Genomic DNA, 23,276 nt, shown 5'->3' on the forward strand with positions numbered 1-23,276 from the left:
CCATGAACCACCAATACATATGCTCCACGTCTTCCTTTCCCTAACCAGACTCCTCCCCTCCTCATCTCCACTCAACCTGTGATACCCCAAACCTCCTAACGGGTATGGGGGCGGATTTAAGCTGGGTCTCCCACATCAAATTTGCTCACCAGGCTCAGCAAAATAAAAGTGTTTCCCTTGCCTGGAAAGCCGAGTGTCTGTTCCCCATGGGCAGCAGGACGACCACAGCCCTGCCGGTACGGTGAATGAGGCACCCTAGTGTGAGTGGCCAGGATTGCTCCAGGTCTCATGAGTCAGGTGGGAGAGCCTGCAGATTTCACACGTAATCATGCACGTTTTTGTCCAAAGAGGACTCTATGAGAATACTTGCCACGCCCTCCCCTCCTGACTCAAGCATTGTAAAGCTCAGTTGTGGGCAGTGACAAGGGAAGTAGGCCCTCCATTCCTTCTCTGGAGCTTGACCACACCAAGGGTGTGACCCTGCTCTGGCATGTCTGGTTAAAGTGTGACTAAGTCAATCATTCATTCAGTTAACAAACATCAGCTTTGGAGTCAGGCAATCTGGGCTCAAATCGTGGCTCTGCAGATTATTAGATGTATGACATTGGGTGAGATTGTCAAGCTCTCTGAGTCTGTTTCCTAACCTGAAAAGTGAAGCAAAATAGTGTGAATTTCATGAGCTATGCACCCAAATGTCAGATGGGTAGCAAACATTCCATAAACGTTTGCAATTAAAGTTATTATATAAATTACATATTGACTGCAGAAAACTTTAAAAATGCAGAGATGTGTAAAGCTTAAAGTACCCATGATTTCAACATCTCCAAAAAAACAACTCTACTTTGCTTTTGTGTAAATATATCCTTTCAGATTTCTATCCATGTGGATTTATGTCTTACGTTTCCCCTATAAAAATGCGATTATGTGGCATATGCTGTTTGGTGACATGCTGTTTTTATGAACAGCATATCATAAGCAAGTCAGGAACATCTTTCTGCAACACCATAGCAAGGTGGCTAAAAGACCAGACTCTGACACCAGACTGCCTATGTTTGGATCCTAGCTTAGCACTTAATATGTGAGCTTCGGCAATTGATGTAACTGCTCCGTGCCACAGTTTTCTTAACTGTAATATGGTGTCAGTAATAATCTCTACCTCAGGGTTATTGTGAGGATTAGATCAAGTGCATATTATACAAGTAGTAGTGAGTGCACATTGTGTTATATGCAATTAGCCTGTATCCTCCAGTCACTTCCAAGGTAAGGATATTTGGTCATGAGTTTAACCAGTCCCTTTTGTGGGATGTTCGAGTCATTTCCAAACTGTGTTCTAAATATTACCACAAACATCCCCAGGGTTCTTGGGCGGGGTTGGGGGTGGTGGTACAGATACATGTAGAAGCAACAGTTATCCTAATATCTGGATTTTTTTCTGTCTTATTATAGCCCGTCCTTGGCAAAGAGGTCATTTTATCATCCCAATCACCATCTGTAGCCTTTTACAGGCACCAGAGCCAATGTCCAAAGCGTCAAGGCTGATCTCACTCCGCTTGTACCTGGAGTTAAATTGTTCAACCATACCAGTTCTGTGACCTTAGTGTCTTTGAACCTTAGTTTTCTCATCTGTGAAATAGGGCTTGAAGTGTCTCCTGAGGGGAATCTTGGTTCAGGCTAGGCAGGTGATTCAAGGGCACCAGGGAGTTGACATCTGAATTGGGACTAGAATCCCCAGCTCCAGATTTTGCTTCTTCTCACCCCCAGATTATCTGTTTGGTTTTTTCTGCTTCCAAATAGCCCTGTGCCCAACAGAAATGCTCAGTCACATGGTCCAATAGCCCCCAGCTGCTCCACACCTCCGCCACAGCATGAAATGCCCTTCTTAGGAACCTACTTGATGGCAACCTGGACTGTGAGCTCCAGAAACATGTCCCCAGTGGCTCTCTCATCTTTTCTTTGCATTTCTCACCCATCAATTTCCCAGTGTGCCTCGGCACACTGTCCAAGACAAGTGGGGAATGGAAAAGACCACATACACGGCCCCGAACCTCAGGAAGTTGGCTGTCTTAGTCTCTGACCAGGTAATCTGCTAATCCTTGCAGTCATGGAGATAAGGCCTCCTTGGGTCTGGGGTTCCCAAGAGTCTGGAGGCAGGACCTTATCAATTGCACATCCTCCCTCATGCCTCCAAGCCTCCATCCACCTTGATTTAGGTCCCTCCTGTACTTAGGCCTCCGTGAAACAATGTGCCTTGGCAGCTGAAGCCTTTTCCTGCTGCTCCAAGCAGAGCATTTCACTCAAATCTTTCACAGTGATGGCAGCTGTGTTGAAATTCTGAGCTCATGGAATTAGTTATCCTTGGCTGCCCAGTGCCACTTTAGCAACATGCTGGTATAGAGGTAAGGGATGAAAAACAAGTATACGCTTAACAGTAATTACTTGCTGTTCCCTACAGCCTGCCTGGCCCTGAAGGTTCATTATCCTGCAAGACTTAAAAGATACTTACATGGAGATAGAGGATCTGAGAGATTTTGTAACTTGCCCATGCTAGTAAGTGGCCAAGCTGGAATTTCAATCCTGGACTGAAAAAGCAGATGCTCTTATCATTTTTCTAAACTGCATCTCTATGTGGTATGGATCCAACCCTCAAGATTTACACTTAGGTGGGTGGACAAGAAACCACACCAAGGAACCATAGATTAGGAGCAGCATTAGGATGTTCTGTGTGGGAGCACAGGCAGGAAGGAGAGAAGATAAGGTTGTACTGGGATTGAGAACAGTGAGTAGATAAGGGTTGTTTTGCCTGGGGAAGTCTGGAATAGCTCTGGATGCCATAATAAAGAGAACGGGCCATAGTAAAGAGACCGGACCTTCTTTCTCCAAGCAGTGGGGGAATCTTTGAAGATTTGTAAGACAGCAGAGAGTAGTAGTTGAAGTTCTAGTCCCTCCTTGGGGTGGGTTATATAGATTACGAGGTTATATAGGGCGGGGAGAGGTTCACCCATCTCAGGATAAAACATCTGGCACCTACTCCCTGGAAGTTTTTTAAAATACGCTGGAAGACCACCAAGCAGTCCTGGTGGTTGGTGAGTGGTTAAGTTGGTGAGTGGTTAAGTTGGTGTAGTCATTTAACAGGAGATTCTGCAACCATCAATAAGGTTTAGGAAGGGTGACCCATTAAAAAAATGTATATAAAGAGCAGGATACAAAATTTAGTATCTAGCATGATCACTATTCTATTTAATAACAATAGTAGTGATGATAATAATAATATAACCCATGGAAATAAAGGAAAACTGCACAGAAAGGAAAAACACAGAATGCTAACAGTGGCGTATTAAGGTGATGAGATCGAGGTACGTCCCCTTCTCCTGCTACTTTTCTACATTTTCCCAGTTTTCTTGAATGACACGCCTTCTTCCCGTTCTTTCCCTTTGCTGTCTTTTCTCCTTGTTATTTGAAGGGGAGTCATGAGGAGTAAATGCGCAAAGAGCTGCACAGCCCCCCGCACAGCGTCAAGCGCAAAATCGGGGTGTCCAGCGAGCAGGGTCACCGGCTCGGCTTCCGCGGCCCCCTGCCAGGCCCAGTCCCCGCAGTCGGCGCCCCTAGCCCAGGGGCAGACACGGCCCCGACGCCCACAGCCGTCGAGCCCCGCAGGCGCGGGGCCGCGGACCAGGCGCTCGGCCCGCGCTGCGGACGTGGAGCCCACGCCGCCGCCACCCACGCCCCCCGGCGCCCTGCGCGACGTCGCGCGCGCCCGCGGCCCCGCCCCCGTGACGCGCGCCAGGGGGCGGGGCCGCGGAAGGCTCCGCCCCTCGCCGCCTCGGATTGGCCGGCGCGCTGTCACCACGTCGCTGAAGCTGGCGGGGCGGGCGTGAGTGTGTTTGTGTGTGTGTGGTTTGCTTTGTCATTCGTACCCCCGTCGGCACCGACGCGGCCGGGATCCGCAGAAAGGGCCCCTGGCGCTGCCCTCCGAGGCTCCCGCGCGGGGAGGAGGCTGCGAGCCCCTTACATAACGCCGCGAGCGCCGGGAGCACATGTCAGCGCGGAGCCCGCACATGCCGCAGAGCCAGGCCGCCGGGTGCTCTCGGTGCGAGGGGCGGCCCACAATGACTGTAGCCCGGCCCGCTCTAGTACGGGTAAAAATACAGCAAAACGCAATCCAATAATCATGAGGGTACCTTCGCAGCAAGGCATAATATAGGGTGTTATATTTATAGGGCCTATTTATAAGCCTCTATTTAACTCTTTTCTGATAGGCTCAGACGCGCGCCCAGACACCAACATGATTGGCGCATTCTTCTGTCCTTCAAGGAGGCGGGTTCTAGAGTCCGTTTGGCCTCAGCGGGCCTTGGGATTGGCCGGCAGCGGCGTAGCGGCGCCTCCGATTGGCCCGAAGGGCCGTCCGTCGGACCGAGGAGGCGGGGCAGGCGGCTGGCTGGCGCTGGGGCGGGCGGGCCCCGGAATTGTCATTTCTTTGTTTCCGAAGGCGGAGGAGGCTCCGGGGCCCCCCTTCCCCTGCCACCCCCTCCCCCCGGTGCGGGCTCCATGTCTGTGTGACCGGCCCCAGGGGTAGAGTCCAGGCCCGGCGGGCGGGCGGGCGGCGGCGGCGGCGCGAGGCGGCGGCGGGCGGGCAGCGGCCCCGGCGGGAGGATGAAGCGGCGGAACGCCGACTGCAGCAAGCTCCGCCGCCCCCTGAAGCGGAACCGGATCGCCGAGGGCATCTACGGCAGGTGAGGGCGCCCCCGCCCCCGCCGGCGCGGCCCGTGCGCCCCGGCCGCTCCGGAGGGGCCCGGCCCCGTTATGTAACCCCGACTAGGCCGCACGCCCGCGCCGGGGGCTCCCCGAGGAGCGCTGCCCGGGGGGCCCTCGGCCGGGCCGCCGGGGGTCCGCCCGGGGGCGCGGGGCGTGGCGAGGGCCGCGGCGGGGTGGGCGGCGCGGCGGGCGCGGGCTGAGGCGGTCGCGGCGCCGCCGTTGAGAGCGCCCGGGCCGTCGGGGGGAGGGGCGGCGCCCCCCGCCGTGGCGGCCGCGCCCCCCAGGCCCGAGGGCCGCTCCGGGGTCCCAACCGGCCTCCGCTGGCCCCCCAAGCCCGCTCCGGCCTGGCGGTCGGCGGCCCGAGCCGGGGGCGCGTGGGCCGTGCGCGCTGGGGGGACAGGCTGACAAAGTTGGGCGCCGGCCGGGGCCCCGCGGCCCCTGGCAGGCCGGGCAGGTGGCCGCGGGCCCCTCGCGCCTCGCCTGCTGCTCGTGGGAGTTCAGAGCTGGCCCCAGCGGCGGAAGCTGCTGCCCCCAAGTCGTGCCCCGTGGCCCCGCTCCAGACTCGGAAGGAGCTGGTGAACATTTTTCTCAGCAAAACATTATTTTGACAATTACGAGCAGATCGTTTTCTTCTGTGTCTTAAAAGGGATCTTCGCCCAAATTCGTAATTTTTTTCCTCCAAAAGAAAAGTGGTGTCTCTTTCAATAGAAGTTGAGTTCAGTACTCAGGAGGACAACAGGTTCATGGGGCAACTTGGTGACAATCACAGCTTCCCTGAGCAGAATTTGCTGTTATTTTGTGGCTCTTCTCAGATTAATTCTATTAGTTTACAGAGGAGGACTCTCAGCACGGGTATGGACTTAATTGGGTCCTCTTGGTGTTTTACAGTTCAGCTGTTCTAGCTGTGAGACTTGGAGAAGTATGCAAGGTAGCTGATGACACCCAGGTTGTCTCGGCATAACTGTACATCTTGCACCTGCTCTTGTTTACGCATGTGGAATGATTGCTTTTCCCAAGCAGCTGATTGATGTAAACATTATGTTTTCTTTATCTCAAGTTTAAAAGCATTAAAAAGTCAGTTAAAGTATGTGAAATCAATTATGTCATGAGCCATAGATCACGGGAATCATTCATTCATTCAGCAGATATACATACTATGTGCCAACTCTGCTTTAACCAATGAGAATACAACAGTGAGTAAAACTGGCCGAAGATCATACTGTATCAATCAAACCTGACCATTTGACAAAAACCGAAAAGCAAAAGCGTATTAAATAGAATTAAATAGATTAGGGACAGTTGTGGCATTTGAATGGCTGCTTTTTACAATGGCATGTAATGATGTTTCTCCATTTATAGCAAGGAGATTAGGAATCCCATATTGTTTACATATCTCCTGTTGTATTTCAATTTTTCTTTGTATTTGAACAAATTTCCCTAGTGTAGTACCTGCCCCATAGTCTATGATGTGAATTAATGTGAAGAGTGAATTCATTGCCTATTGACAATCTTTTGTTTTACTGATATCTTTTGGAATTTTAATTTTCTTAGCCCGGATGTTAACAGTAAACACCCTATGCAAGTTAGAGTTTCATCTTACAATTTTAAAAAATCAGCAGTGCCTCAGCTCTCAAGTCACTTTACTTCCCTATGTTTGATAGCCTTCAAGTTAATTATCAATAAAACACCTCAATATATTTCTACCTACTTTTCCTGTTGGAACATCATATATCAAATAAGTGTTTTAATGTACTTATTTATTTCTTATTTTTATGGTGTGTTGGACTGAAGAACAAGATCATGTATTTTGTTCCTCCCCTCCAGAATGAGTCGGATAGTTAAAATTATGGTGTTTAAGGATTTGTGAATATCAAACTTCTGTTGACTATCAAATAATAAATTGTCCACACCATCTATTGCTCATTCTGTTTCTTAATATCTGGCCAATTTTGGTCTCATTTACCAGAGAGTTTTTGGTGGGTTTTTTGTTCGTTTTTTTTTTTAGGCTCTGTTGACAATTTTGATAGCCACTATCTGTGCTGTTTCGTAGCATAACCTTTCATGGGCTTATTATTTTCATGTTCTCAGTCTCTACCACTTTCTGAGTTTTGGTGTTGTAAGGATGCAGCAGTGGTGAGGAAAGCTCCGGATCACTGGCACTGGGAGACCTAGGTTCAGACTCAAGAGCCCAGCTCTGCCACTTTGATTGGCAGGGCAGCCACAACTTTGAGCTCCAGTTCTCTCATCTGTCAGATGAGTTTTAAGAACTAAAGGAGATAATGTACAGTTTGTGAAATGCTTTATTCTAGTGTGATGTACACATATTATCAACCATATTTTGTTATCACAGCTTAATATGCTTTATTCCTTAAGGAGACAGGAAGGACTCTTAGATTTGGTACAATTATAAGCAAAAATTAAGTAGTAGGAACAGGAGGCTAGTTGCTGCTTGATCTTGCTGAAAAAAAAATTCCTGTTGCTGAGATGCTTTTAATCACGGGCTCCCATCCAGCAACTGTGACTGAGGTGATTGTCAAATGATACCATTTATTGTTAGTATCATGGCTGTGATAGAATTCTGTTTCAGGGACAAGAAAAAAGGAAAATGGATTTGAACATTATATTAATGCCATCTACACTTATATATATGCTTATCACCTGACAATTGAAATGTAAGGAAGTAATGTTATTCTAGTTAGCAACCAAGAATAAAAAAGATAACAGGAATGGTTAATCACTTTCTTTTATATTCATAAGGACAAAATATAATGCCATTTAAAAACTGAGCCCACACAGAGCCTGACAGGGAGTAGGAATTTAGTACACAGTGAATGTTAAGTGAATGAATTAGTAAATAAACAAATGTAAGCCAATTCATTTCACTCATTTAAAAACCCACATTATTGAGGGGATTATGAAGCATGCAGAAGGCATGGTTCCTTGTCTTAAAGGAGTTTACTGTCTGCTAGGTCAAAATGCCCACTTAAATTTGTATAGTGGTTTTGGGGGGTCCAAGGAACTATGAGCTTTGTTGAAGCAAAAAATATTTTTGTTGAATTAAAATTTAGCTTGCTGTTTTAGTGGTTCACCTGATACATAAACATCTTTATTTTGCCTTGTGCTATTTTATGATGAAGTAGACAATTGCCATTAAATGGGGGAATATTTTCTAACTCAATTGAGGTGGATGTAAAACACTTTGGAAATTATGGAAATAAGTTGTTAATGAGAAAGTAAAATGAATAACTCTACTTAACTTACATTTTAGAGATCCTTGGGTTTTCAGGCAGTGATTTTCTGTGTTTCCCTTCACCCATGCACCTGTCATTCCCAATAGTGGTATCTAGTTACATACAGTGATTCTTCAGGTGAGCTCAGGTTGAAGTGTTATGTAGTTTTAAAAAGTCTTATGGGGATTCTGTGTGGTTCACCCACCTTTCACCTTACCTTATTTCCTATTCCTTCTCCCTTGAGAACTGCTGACTTCACAATAGGAAAATGAGGAGATAGGATGTGAGAAATATAAGACTGAGGCAGGAAGGTTTAATGTCTTTGCAATTAAAATTGTTACTTACCAAGTAAGCATATAGGTTTCTCCTGCTATCTGAGAGTAGAACATTCCTATTTGGTATGATTTGGTAGAATACGATTTGGGTCTGGGAACACTATTACTGTTAATTTATATGGGAATTTTTTTGAGCTTTTCCAGACCCAAAAAATAACCTACCAAATTGGAATATTCTACTTTTGGATAGTGGGAGAAACCTATAATAATTTTAAGTAAGGCTTGTGTTTTAAGCCCCAGGAAACTATTTTATATCGTTGTGACTGGTGTTTGAAGGAAGTACCACTTCATTTTGAATTTATGAATACTTCCTGTTCATGTACTGGGTTCTGCTGTAACATATTGCTTGCTATTTTGACAGTGCAATACTACTCCTGACTCACACATTTTTACAGTTTAATGCCATGAAATTAGGACTGAGCACTCAAGGCTTCTCTGGTAAATAGGAGAGTTTTCTGGCCTTTGACTATTTTAAATGATCAGTCTGCATCCTTTTCAGCTTCCTAATTTCCTTTTTTCAGAGCCCTGTCTAAGTAATCTCCAGAGGTGGTTCTTTACTGCTTTTCCTGCCTCTCTAATGGTGTTTCCTATGTCTTGTTTTAGACTCCTTTGGGCTATGCTTATTAAAGCCTCTGGAGGCTGGTGTGACCCTTGGCTGTGCTGATTGTACATGTGTTCTGCAACTGAAACCCCAGATACCATTGTTGCAACCTCATAGCCTAAAAGCATTTTGGTAATCTTGGTAGGTTTTAAACAACTTCAACAATGCCAGACCTGACATGAAAAGTGATGAATTCAGTATTGTTTTAGAAAGGGGTTGAGGGGAGGAATAAATATAATGGAGGGCCTCCCTAGTGGCGCAGGCAGTTGAGAACAGCGCTGTGAAGCTGCCCTCAGCCTCTGCAGTCCAGGTTCCATCCCGACCAGCAAGGGAGATACCCACATGGTGCGGCAGACCTCTCCTGTCTCGCTCACTGCTCCCCTCAGCAGTGTATTTCAGTCTGCTTGTTCTGTTCCCGGCTCTGTCTCTGGTGAATCCTTTCACCCTCCCGTACATCTGGCCTATATGCTGGTTCTTGTATAAATAAATAAATCTTTTTAAAATAAATAAATAAATATAATGGAGAAATTGAAATGTTTTCACTAACCTGTCCAATGAGGTGTTTAGCTAAACCCTTGTGTTTGTAAGTTTCCATGAAACATTTTAAAAAACCTGCCACAGGGAAATGTTTGTACTTAATTTTTTCCTGTAGCGTGCTCCCTTAAAAAAATAATTACTTTCCTTCAGCTTGCATTTGTGCTTCAGCGTGTCTGAGCACTCTTGGTAGTTTAGTTTCATTAGGTGTTTTGAAAACCCCTTTAAAATTGCCACTCTTGGGTAAAGGCAGGGAAAGGAGAGAATATAATCTCTTTCAAATTTCTTGCTTAAAAGTTTCCTGGCTTATCAGCTAAGTTCTTCTTTTTCTTCATAGTGATTCCTCATAGCCTTTCTTGGACCTCAATTTGGATATTGACTTTAATGATAGATTTAATAACTTGTTACTTATCTTCATTTACTTGATAGTTACATGATTGTATGTCAGTGTGCCCTGTCTGTTCTGTAAACATATTTCCAGAGTTGTCTTTGATCATTTCACCCAGATCTCCTTGTTGATATAAGGCTTTGGAGTTTTAAGTATGTATATATGGGTTTTGTTTCGTCATTTTCTAGGCTACCATCTAGGTGATATTTAAGGGAATATAACATGATAAGATACATATCCTGGAATCTGGAGTGTCAGATAGAAATTTTACATCATTAAGACAGCAAAGTAAAGTACTTTAGGTAGGTTACTTTCCTCGATAAAGTCAAATGTTCTTTTTAAACACACTGATTATTTTATTCTCTAAGTTTACTGGATTTGGGTGTAATTATTTTACTTGGAACATTTTCAACAAATAGGTCAAGAAGAAAAATAAGTTGGCTTCTCAACAAGCTGCAGAAATAAAATGGTACATATCAACAGTAGCAGCACATAATCTTTGCTAGACTTTTTTTTTTCCAGCATGGATTTCTTCAAATACCTAAGGAGTGACTATTTCCTTGAGGTATCTCACCTTTAGGCATATACATCCTGGTAATGGAAACTTTTAAAATGAAATAAACTGTTAAGAGTATATTCTTTGAGACTTTATATCTTTGACATTTAACCTTGACACTTCACTGACAGCAAATTGGCCTCAGCTCATCAACCTCCTAAGATGCCCCTTTCATTACACTGGTCTTTGTATTTCTTTGTAGTTTTTCTCTGATGCCCTTAAGGATGATGTGCTCATGTTGAGTCATGGGATCGTAATGTCAGAAATCACTACCCCTCACCCCATCTTCTCTGTTGCCTTTTTCTTTTTTAGAGGTTTTGCATTTAGTGGGTTGAAATGGTTCAACTGGTCTCCTTTAGGTGTATCGGTAGATAACACTGATTCATTTGTGCTGTTTAGGAGCTGTTCCCTACCTAGCACAGGGAAGGTGGCTAGAAATAATCTCACTCTGCATTAAATTATATAATTACTTTTTTCCTCTCCACAACACCTTTAAAAACCAAATAAGCGTCTCTGTACTTAAAGTCAGTACTTTGTCTATCTTGTGATGAGAACTCTTGAGCTTTAGAGAGAACTAATGCCATGGTTCATGGTCAAACAAAAATGCCTGTCTCGTATTAGAGAAATACTGAGATTGGAGACTTTCTCAGATGTACTAAGTATGTATTATTTTCTGGTCCTTTTCTAGGATTGACAAGCTATGCCTCATGGTTTGTTGTATTTCTGTTTTTTGGGGTTTTTTTGGTAATGAATTGTCTTTATTTTTAAATTATATGTTTCTCTACTACAGTGACCATTCCAGGAATGTGAATATTGTTGGAAAGCAATGTACGGCTGTCCCATCTTTTGTGCTGTTTCTATTTCTGTGCAGGACATTAGAATTTAATTTTTTTCCTGTAAAACTGCATGGTATGTTTACAAATCCATAGTTTATGAATTAAGATCCTGAGGGTTTATTCTTTTATAAGTACATCTGTTGTTTTGTTTTTTTTTTTTGAAAACAGCTTTCTTGGAGATTTAAATAATTATATAAATTGAATATGTGTTTAGGTAGGAAAATATTAATTATTACTTACCTGAGAAGTTCAGCGTGGTGAATAAACATAGGTGCTTTAAAGTCATATAAACTTGGGTTCTAATAATGTCCTTAACACTAGTTGTATGATCTTGAACAAGTCATTTACTTGCTTTAATCCTCAGTTTTCTACCTGTGAAATGAGAATAATCCCTACTCTTAGGATTGTTATAAAGTTAACTGAGATAAGTCACATGAAAGACTTAGCATAGTGCAGACTAATTGCTCAAGTTGCTTGCTGTTGCTACTATTGTTGTATTTTTATCTTCATTCTCTTATTTAGTTCCAGTAAGGGTATTAGCTTTACTTTCACTAGTGAGGAAACCGAGGTTGCCAGAGGTTTCCTTAATTGATAAAGACCCATATCTGTCTGGATCTGAAATCTGTTCCTTTTCCCCCCATTATACTGTGCCTCTTCATCCTTTCTGAATGGTGTTTAAGTGTAATAAACATATGATCTTCTCAGACTCACCATTACATATAGGGCAAGGGTCACTATCTTCATTTTACAGAACAAGCAACAGCTACCAGAAGTGTCTTGTGCCATGACCCTTTATTTCCTTCTCAAAATGGAAATTAATGGGAATTTTTAATCTCCCATGTTAAATGAAAAATCAAAATAGATAAGGCAACTTAATGTAAAATGTTACCCTGGAACAGTATCAATCTATTGTCTGTCTGCTGTCTGTCTATTTATTACTATGTAAGACATTAGTGAGATAATTACTGAAAATTTAATATCTATAGGTCAGATAGTAGGATTGTATCAGTGTTAATGTCCTGATTTTGATCATTGTGCTGTTACATGAGAGAATGCCCTTGTTTTCAAGAAATTTAGAAATAAAGGGGCATTATGTGTACAAACTATTTTGAAATGGTTCAGGAAAAAAACCTAATATGTATACAGAGTAACAGAGACTTGATAAAATGTTTTCTCATTTGTAGAATCTGGTGAAAGATATAATGGATTTTTTTTAGTTTTGCAAATTTTCTGTCACTATAAATTTATTTCAAAATGGAGAATTAAAAAGTAAAATTAACAGATGCTTGTTATAAAAGGAATTAAGGTAATATGACAGCGTTTAAGTATAATATAAAAGATCTTAGTATGCCTGCTCTGGGGTGATCATTCTATATAATTTATACAGTTTGTAAACTATATTTGTTGTATATAAACAAAATGTATTTCTTTTTTTAAACAGAAATAGAAATCTGTTTTACATAAAGGTTTCTTGTATTTTCTCCCCCCACTTAATGCCTTGTCCATTTCTTTACCTAGAAATTAATTCTTTTTAGCAACACAACCTTCCCCATAGTGTACACTGTCTCTTAACTCCCGTTTCTGTCTCCTTTCATTGTGCCCTGAGGCCTGTGAGTTCCCTGTTGCTCAGGTTTCTTCCCTATAAAATGGCAATAACTGCCCTGCCCATTTTTTCTCATAAAGAGATAATTAACATGAAAACATTTAGAAGAGAGAGTTAAAATTGTGATATAAATGTAAGGTGTGATTAGGTAGATGATTATTACATAGAAGATATGAAACGTAATACTTGATCCGCTTATGAAATGAATTTCTTACATTCTTGCAATGTGAACACATTTTTTTAGGGCCTGTGGATTGTATTTTCTCTTAATATGTTTCTTCACCCTCCCCATCCTGAAACCCACAGGCTCCATACTGTTGAGGGTGTTTTTATTTTATTTTTTTATAAAGTTTATTTATTTATGCATACAAGAGTTGGGGTACAGGCCAGAGATGCTGGGGTTGAGAGGTTTCACCATAGACAGTGGGGAACAGAACAGGCAGACTGACTGAAGTACACTGCTGAGGGGAGCAGTGGGCGAGACAGGAGAGGTCTGCTGCGCTTATGTGGGTTTCTCTCTGGTGGGCCGGGGATAGAACTGCTGCAGAGGCTACGGATTGCTTCATAGTGTGGTGCTTAACCCCTTGAGCCACCAGGGAAGTCCTGTTCAGAATGTTTTTAAAGCAGAAGTTCTAAAACTCCAAACTCTCCAGTTCCGTTAGGTTACAGTGCCTTGATATATAATATATAATATATACCTTTATAAAATGTTATAGCAGAAACCTTATTTCTTATCTTTATTTGTTTTGTATTTGTCATTTTTTTAAAGACATTATGCATACAAGAGCTGGGGTACAGGCCAGAGCTGGGGTACAGGCCAGAGGCGAGAGGATTCACCAGAGACAGAGAGGGGAACAGAACAGGCAGATTGACCAAAGTACACTGCTGAGGGGAGCAGCAGACAAGTCAGGAGAGGTCTGCTGTGCCATGTGGGTTGCTCCCTGGCCGGCTAGGGGATCGAACTTGTGCTACAGAGGCTGCAGATAGCTTCTTAGGTTGAGTCTTGACCCTTTGCACCGCCAGGGAGGCCCCGGTCATCTTTTTTATCTTTATATGTTACTTTGTTCGGACACCCTTCCCATCACGCTCCCTCTACCTTTGTGTGTACTTTGATAAAACCCTACTGTCAGTCTTAAACACACTGTACTGCGGGTCATTCATTCAACAAGTATATGTTAAGCTCCTACAGTGTGCAGGGTGCTGTGCTGGGCACTATAGGCAAAGGAGGGAACAAAATGGACAGCTAGCACCAGCTTCTTTGTTCTTATAGACTTTATATCTAAACAGTTAATTACAGAAAATATTATTTAATTATAATTGTGATTAAGTATTATGGTACTGTTTGTTGTGTGAGCCTATAAATGGGGTTGCAGTCTTTGGGGCCAGAGGGACCTTTTTTGAGGAAGTGATATTCATGCTTTATGCTAAAAGGAGAATAATAGTGGAAGTATTTTATTTAGTTTAAATGGTGCTGAGGTGGGGATCTTGTCTGTGATTCAAAATGAAATGCAGAAAAATGGAAGAGTTAACCGCAAGCAATTTGAATGTTCCTGGTTGAGGGAAGGATAACTGACACTTTGGAGATAAGTAATGGTTGGTTATTTGCATAGTGTTGTCTTCTATCTATTCCTTGCCATTTAGAAGTTTATACTATAGACTAGTACTTGTTAAACTTTAGGTATGTGCAAGTGTTCAAGTATCTGGTTAAAAAGTAGGCTTGGACTAAATAGAGCTATGGAGGGCCCTGAAATTCTACTTTTCTTAAAAAGCTCATACAAGATGCTGATGCTGCTATTTCAGGGACCATACTTTGAGTAGCAAGACTCCAATGATAAATAATAAGCCTTCAGGAGTACCAGCTAGACAAGACAAATATTTTAGAGATGATGTTGAATAGGGAAAGGTATGTGATAACAGAGAAGACAAAGCAGTTTGGTGCAGAAGTATCATCCTCCATATTGGAATGCTAAAGGTGATTCACAGTTGCCATTACAGAGAGGACAGGAAAGCTAGAGAATGAGATGGATGGCCACTAGCACAGCCAGTGAAATATTTCAGAGTCATTTCTGTGGTGAGGATCAAGTGAACTAAATGGCCATTAGTCTGCCTAGGGAAAAGGTCAGGTACTGAGGATTGATGGCCACCCCATGGTAATTATGTGAGCTCCAGTAAATGATCTAAGTGACAAGCTGCTTAGAGATACTGGAGAAAAGGTGCACTTTACTTGGAGAAAGAAGAATGTTCGATATTACTTCTCATTACTCTTAGATGATTAATCCATAGATGGATTAACCTAAAATAGATTCAGGTTGAAAAAATGGTGGTAAATGGCAAGGGTAGAAATAGAATGGAGAAAAGAAAATCTTATAGCTAATACCCGCTTTGAAAAAAATCACTGCCATTAAGCCTAATAATTGCACATTCTCTTTATTTCATTGGTACCCAAAGAAGAAGTTTATATAATACTGTCGGAAGATATTATTGGTCTTCCCTTGTTTCAATCTATTCTTGTGGGAAGTATTTTTTTGTTGCAGCTGCACTTTAAATTTTTGTTCAATATATTTTCTAGTAATAAGTTTATTTAGATCAGAAAATTAAAGCAACATCAAATTGACCATACGTCATATAGTGAACTCTATGTACAAAAAATTTTTATACTTCATCATATTTTTTTCATGGTTTAAAAAAAGTTGGAATGCTATGTGACTTAAAACCCTGTCTAATTTTTTCCTATTTTAGAATGTCATCTGTGGATTTGCAAAATCTTAGGACTTTCAGAGTATGAAGGAAAGGAATTAGGGTTTCTACACTGATGAACATTCATTTTAAATCACTTTTTTTTTTATCTTTTTGTATATGCCTGTAGAAGAATATCAGCCATAATTTACTCATATAGAGGGCTAAGTAAATAATACTGAATCAGGCAATTGTTTTAAACTCTTAGTCTAAAATTCTGTAAGACTGAAAGGAATCCATACAGCTCAAGACTAGTCGTAGAGTAAAATCAACTTTGTTCATTAGTTTGCCTTTTTTAAATTTTAGAGACAGGCCCATGAAAAATGGAAACCTGAGGAAAGCTGAGAGCTTGGCATGTTCTGAAAGATCAAGTTTCTTAGATAGATATACTTTTAAACTGACTCAATAAAAACTGGGTGTTAAGGAACATCAGAGATATGAAAATAGTGGTTTGAAAACCAACGAGCCCCCTTGAAGTTACACAACTGTAACAGAGTTGATCACCTTTGTATTGTCTTTTATTTAAATGATTGAGTTGTTTAAAAGTATTTAACAGGCTGCAGTTCTTTAGATAATGCTACCTAAATAGAAATATTGCTCTCTGGCCTGGGATCCTGCCATGTGTTGGGAACTTTCCAGGCAGAGAATAGTTGATAGTTCTCTTCCACTCCACCTGGGGAGTAGCAAGAACTAGATGAGGTACCCACCTTGTTTCATTCAGCGACATTGCAGACAAAGCCCCATGCGGAAACGGATTCATCAGAAAAGTCAATACATTCCATGCCAGTATCTCAATGCCTTAGAAACATAGACCAAAGACTGTTATTTTTTTCTTTAAAACCTAGAAACAAGGAAAAAACCTTTTAGTTTTAAAGCCAAGCAGGTTGGAAATCTAGTTTGGGCTAGATTTGTACTCCTGAATGCCTGCATGACTCAGTTGTTCCTTCTAATAAAATACTCCTTTCTCTCCACTGGATCAGTGACAGATTTATGAGAGTGAGCCCTCTGCCCCCCTCACTCTGGTTTACATGAGTCCAGTAACCTGAAACTAAATGGTGGGACTTAAGATTCAAGCCTCTGTTCTTCTGGTTTGCTGGGTTCTTTAGTTATATAGGGAACCTTTTCATCAAAACATTATCAAGCCTGAAGAAGTCAGACTAGGAATTAGTATTAGAAATAGACCCTTCTTGCAAATTACGAATAATTATGAATACTGTATCATAGGGGGTGGTATGTATCTGTTCTTGACATCTTTTACCTGTAAAGCTTCAGCAGGCACAGAAAAACCCCAATGTTGGATCTTGCTGTTGTGCCCACCCCCCATAGTATGTCTTTTTGTACCTTATTTTAATGTATTCTGAAATAATTTATTATAAATCCTGATTTTGTTGGTGGTATATATTTATACAGCTTATTTAGTCACACCAGTGTTAGAATGTTTGATTCTACAATATCAGTCAAGGCTCTCACTTGAATCAAAGTGAATTTTAGGTACTTAAAATCTGTATATTTTAGGGCCTCCCCTGGTGGCGCAGGTGGTTGAGTGCAGCGCTGTGAAGCTGTCCGCAACCTCTGCGGCGCAGGTTCAATCCTGGCCGGCCGGTTAGGGTCCCACATGGCGCAACAAACTTGTCCTGTTGCTCCCACTGCTCCCCTCAGCAGTGTATTTCGTCAGTCTGCCTGTTCTGTTCCCCACTCTGTCTCTGGTGAATCTTCTCACTCTCCCGCGCATCTGGCCTGTATCCCGGTTTTGTATAAATAAATAAATAAATCTTTTTAAAAAATCTGTATATTTTAGAAAAAAACTTTTTTGATACCTGAGCTTAATCTGTTCCAGAATTGACTAGGCTAAGGACATAGAATGAGGAACTTGTTAATAGTAGAAGATTTAGTATATCCATTATACAACTCATGAACTGAACTGGAAAAATAAGTTTTTTAATCCAGATCCTTATCTTGCTTTAATCGACTACAGTGATTAGATACGTGTTCTGACTGATTTGTCAGTGTGTTTCTATATACCAGCAGAAAGTGGGTACACACCTTTATATCTAAGCTCGATCAAGACTTAGATGATCAAGGATTTTTTTTTCTGTAACATGTGCCCTTACAGCCCTTTGTAGTGACTTATATCTGCTCCTTTAGTTTCTGTCTATTTGGGGAAGTCATTTGGTTTTTGTTTGGTTAATGCAGATGAAAACTGCATAAAGAGATGAGGAGAAAGGGGGGAAAGTTGGAATTCTTCAAGTGTGCAGAGATGTGCATCAAGGATTTCAAAGACTTTCAAGCAGATGTTGGGGGGTGGGCAGCAAATCTGAAGCCTTGTGACCATGACATTTCCTTCTAATGAAGAGCAGCTTGAAAGCTGTAATTTTCAGAGTGTTACAGTATTTTCAAGTCAGACACTTAGCACATTTTTAAACAGTGGTGAGATTTAAGTGTTGGGTTGTTTTTTTTTTCCCCCATTTTAAATGGAATTAAACATTTTTGGTCATCATCTATCTCTATAGTTGTGGAGCTTCCCAGATTTAGCTGGGCCATGACAGCATTTCTTTTTCCCTTTCTCTCCATATTTTCTGTCTCTTTTAAATAGAAACAGTGCATTTTCTTTTTCTCGTTCTTCATAAATGACCTTGAATTAATTCTATATTTTTATGTTTTCCAGTACATTTTTATACCTGAAATTCCTGGTGGTGTGGGCACTTGTCCTCTTGGCAGATTTTGTCCTGGAATTCAGATTTGAATACCTGTGGCCATTCTGGCTTTTCATCAGAAGCGTCTATGATTCCTTCAGATACCAGGGACTGGTATGTTTACTAATAGTATTTTCCAAGTCTAAGGGATTTAATTGCATGTCTGAGAATATCTTGTCACCAATAGTGAAATGGCTTAAAGTAGATTTTATTAACAATTCTTAGGTGACTGTACTGGGGTGAACTTATGGGGTCTATAGACTGAAACCCACCTCTAAGGCTATCTTGTCTATACCCTCTGACCCAATCATTGGATTCCTGTCCCATTCCAGTGAATAGGAGGAATAGGAGGAAGGACTTCCTGAGAGAGGCAGAGTAGTGGAAGAAGCAGTACTTGCTCAGTCCTGCTCTGAAGCGTTTCTGGAGCCCCTGTCATTGTGTTAGTGACTTGTTAGAGTTACAACGGTGGTTCTCAAACTTTTTAATTTGGAGGCCCCTTTGCACTCTTAAAAATTATTGAGAACGCCAAAGAACTTTTGTTTATATGGGTTAAATCTATCCGTATTAACTATACTAGAAATTAAAGCTGGAAAAATTAAATATTAATTCACCATTAATGTTAATACAAGTTACATATTTCAATGAAACATAACTATATTTTTCTAAACAGAAATTTGTTAAGATTGACTACATTTTTGCAAATCTCTTTAATGTCTCACTTAATGGAAGACAGCTGGATTCTCATCTCTGCTTCTGAACTAAGTTGAATACAATATTACATATCCAATAGGTTCTGGAAAACTCCACCAAACTCTTAAGTGAATGAATGGGAAAAAGGCAAATAACATCATAATATTATTGGGAAAATAGTTTTGAACTGGAAGACTCCTTGAAAGAATCTGAGATCCCCAGTGAACCCCACACCATGTTTGGGGAACTATTGAGTTAGAGCAAGGTTTTAGGCTTGGACTTATCCCCTTAGTTGACCTGTAGTTCTGTTGTATGCCATAGCCATGTCTTAAACATACAGCTCTTCTACCCAGACCTGATGCTTTTGTCATAGTAATTTATACCTTGAAAAGATGGTTTCAAGCTCATGTCCTTTTGGTAACAGGTAGTGAGTGGTGCTGTTTCTAGAGGGAGGCTACGTCATTATAGTTATTAGCACCAGCATAATTCTTATTAAGAATGAGGCTCTTTAGGAATTTTTGTGAGCAGGGGGAAGCCTTTTCTGTGTTTAAAATTCTAGTTCTTTTAGGTAATCCACCATAGATTCCAGGTGAACTCATTATGAACCAACCTCGATTTGTTCTTGTCCGGTTCTTCTTTATGATTTGAGGCCATAAATAGCATTATTTTTCAGTGTTAAATTAGCCACTACTTTTTACATGGTTGCTTTAAATGTTTAAAATTTCCTGTTGTAACTTGCATTCAAGTTATTTATTGCATTAGTAGTTTCAAAGATTTTGTCCAACACGTTTTTAATAATCTGTTTAAAAATAACAAGTTCCAGGATGTGTTTTTTAATTTTGTTTTATTTTCCCTTTAGGCCTTTTCAGTATTTTTTGTTTGTGTAGCATTCACATCAAATATAATATGTCTGCTCTTCATCCCCATACAATGGCTTTTTTTCGCTGCTAGCACATACGTATGGGTTCAATACGTGTGGCACACAGGTAAGTCTTAATAATTTCTTAGATGATAGACATCTTAGATTCATACTTTTTAAATTAATTTCTTTGGATAAATATTTAGAGTTGAGTTTAATGTGGACATTTTAAAGTTGCCTTTTCCTACTAGATTATAATGTTGTAATTTTAAAAATAAATTTTATCCTTTTTCACCACTGAATCAAAAGTTAAAGCCATATGATTTCAACTATAGACATTTCATTATTTTCAATTATAAGCGTTCCATACCAACTCTTAGTATGAAGATCCCCCCCCCCTTTTTTTTAAGGTGATTTCTGCTTTGGGAAACTTGAAGATAGCTATTTGCTAAGTAGGAAAAATGTTTATGGAATGTCAGAAGTCATTTAATTGAACCCTTATTTAGTACAAGCACCCTTGGGTCATAGTGGTTTTATCTCTGAAAACCTGCAGTGACATGGAACTTAGCTGTTGTTTTGGGGTAACTTTAGGGAAAGTTCTTCAAACTGAGTCAGAGTTTTCTTCCTTAAACCTTTGAGCCAGCATGTCTTGACTGTTTTTGGGCTCCCTGATCCTTAGAGAACTTCAGAAAAATATATGGGAATTTACAAAACTTATCTTTAAAATTTCAAAGGGACTACAAATCATTCCCTTCAGCAAACATTGGATTCCTGCGTTAGAATCACGTTGAATGAGTGTAACCTCCCATCTATGTTTCTTTAGAGATTTGAAGACATTGTCTTACCCTCTTAATCTTCTTTACTGTAGGTAAAACAGCTCTGGTTTTATCAGCTTTTCTTGTATGTTATTTTAAATACTTTCACCATCCTGATCTCCAAACTTAACCAAAATGGCTAAGTGGTTCTTTTGACTAAAATATGTTAATTCAGGTATGTTCTAATTAGAGTAGAACTACTATACAATCACTTCCCTTCTTAGAGCTATACTTATGCTATTTCCAACTAAAATGAGGTGCGGTATTTTGACGCCTTTAGTTCATTATGAAGCCCGAGTAGGGATGCATGGGGATGTGAGGACTGGCTCTCACAGCGTCATACTTGTCTACAAAGTTGTATGAAACTTGATTCTTAGGCCCAGCTGCAACCTGTAGGATTTTGACTACTGAAGGAACACCAGATAATAAAAGTTCTCTAGAGCAATAGTCCTCTTCTCAAATCTTCTAGAAGTGTGATGAAAGCCTGTGTAGAAGACACAGTTCACCTCGTTCAAGTATCTCTATGAGCGTGGTTTGCTCTATCTTGAATACTCTGTCATATCTGACATGATTTATAAGCTAGGGAATGATAGCCCGTTAGTCTGCTTTCCTCTAATTAAAGTGTTTTTTCTACATTCCAGTTTTTACTTGTATTTTTTTTATACTGGGCCTCAGTTTCTAGTAAGTTGCCATTTATATTTGTCATTCTAGGTTTGTTTCTTCTCTGTAATGTGAAGATGGAGTAATCAAGATAATGTCTAAGGGAGCCTTTCAGCTCAGTTTACCTATGACTCTGATAAATTTTAATGATTCCCTAAATTACTTTAATAATGTCTTAGAAACAGAGGAAAAAAACGACTCATAGAACTATTAATAGAACCTACTGCAAGTTCAGTGGATGGCCCATAGGACAGCAGTGAAGCTGATGTCATAAATGAGCCTGGCCTCTTGTTAGCCCTAGGCTCAGAAATGCATGTTGAAATAGCTCAGTTTGTGAAGTCTGTTTTAATTGGGGATGATTAGCACCCAAACAAACAAAACATAACAAACTGTGTTCTTACTGGGCCCAATAAATATGAGTGCAAGCTATATAATTTGGCGTTAATTTCTCGTACTTGTTAAAATTTAAAATTCTTTAAAAGTATTAGAAATAGTTGATGAAATTATATATTGTTACAAAAGAATGATACTATATCGTGAACTTTTTTCAGGATACAAAACTGTATGTCCAAATGTGACTATTACATTTGTTCAAAAATATTTCCAGTGTGGTTTTTACTTGTTTGATAGGTGTAAAAATATAAGTGTTTTGTCCAGTGTTTTCCATTTTTCCCCTATAATGTACTTAGGTTTATAATAACTTTATAAGGAGTAGGGAACACAACTTTTAAAAAACATTTTGAAATTATTTTGAAAAGGTATATCCTGTAGGTTGCTGGTTGTCCTGCTACATTGTGAAAAGTTCCTTTTATGTGTATGTTAAATTTCTGGGAGTGGTTGAGGCCATTAGCTGCTTTCACAGAGCTTCCTATGTCTTGTTATACATGTGGAGTAGGTCTAAAAGGACTTAGAGTCTACTTAGAAGCAGTTTTATCTCTGTAAACTGGGACCCAATTTGTATTGAACTCAGGGCTTTATTTTACTCTTCAAAAAAATGAGGAAGTTGGACTAAATGATCTTTCTAGTTCCAAGATTCTATGATTTTTTTCTTTTGTTTCATCCCTTAGATCCTTATCAAAAAACCATTTAGTATTTAAGGTCACTGCTTTTCCCTCCTATTCTCTCTGTAACTTGCTTGCCTTATTTGGTTTCAAAAAATTGTCAGGTATGAGAATGACCCTGTAACCCCTCTAGTACCAGTCTTTTCAATGCTTGCCTGTCTCATAGGTTAAAAAATAGAATCTCATTTTAAAATTTGTATCTCCCTAATCAGTAATGAAGTGGAGCATCTTTTCATGTTTTTTAGCTATCTTTCTTTTATGACTTACAAATTATTTTTCTTCAGCTGTTTTTTTATTGATTAGTAGGAATGTGTTGGATGCTAGAATGTTTGTCTTTTATTTTTGTCTGTGATTCCATGACACTCTTTGCCTATAAAAGCTTTCGGTTTGGATCAAATTGCTTTTTTAAGTTAGTTTGAAAATCTTCATGAAAGTCACTATAGTTGAATCAGTCTCCCTAATGACCCAGCTGTCATGTCAGTTATGTGTCACTAATGCTTGTCTCTCCACTGCTTTCCCACAGAACGGGGAGTGTGTCTGCCTACAGTGTCCCTTTGGATACTCTTTGTTTATATTGAAGCAGCAATTAGATTTAAAGATCTTAAAAATTTTCATGTAGACCTTTGTCGTCCATTCGCTGCTCACTGGTGAGTATACATGTATTCTTCATTTGTAATTCAATGCAGGGCTTTCAATGTAGTTGAAGTGTAACTTTTTCATAGAGATTTTGCATGGACCCAGAAAATAGCATAATATCATAGTAAAGAGCCTAAATTCTCTGTTCAGGCAGATGAATGTTTGCATCCCAGTTCTGTCCCTTAACAGCTTTGTTGCCGTGGCCATGGCACTCTCTCTAAGCCTTATTCTCTTACCTGAAATATTGGGGACCTGTCTCATGGGATCACGGTAGAGGTGAAATGAGGTGTT

General features: G+C 40.6%; 1 protein-coding gene across 2 annotated transcripts in view; it reads left to right on the top strand.

Annotated features, from left to right (window-relative positions):
- Positions 1-4,650: 4,650 nt before the first annotated feature.
- Positions 4,651-23,276, top strand: part of MACO1 (macoilin 1) — a gene marked incomplete at both ends in the record, with an annotated part of 49,004 nt that continues 30,378 nt past the window's right edge. For both annotated transcript variants that reach the window (XM_084242008.1, XM_084242009.1), the window contains 4 exons: positions 4,651-4,730; positions 18,237-18,378; positions 19,814-19,940; positions 22,873-22,996. In XM_084242008.1, the coding sequence (XP_084098134.1) occupies positions 4,651-4,730; positions 18,237-18,378; positions 19,814-19,940; positions 22,873-22,996 (473 nt within the window). The remainder of the gene's footprint in view (positions 4,731-18,236; positions 18,379-19,813; positions 19,941-22,872; positions 22,997-23,276) is intronic.

Source organism: Talpa europaea (genome assembly GCF_964194135.1).
Source record: "Talpa europaea genome assembly, chromosome: 9".
NCBI classification, from domain to species: Eukaryota; Metazoa; Chordata; class Mammalia; order Eulipotyphla; family Talpidae; genus Talpa; species Talpa europaea.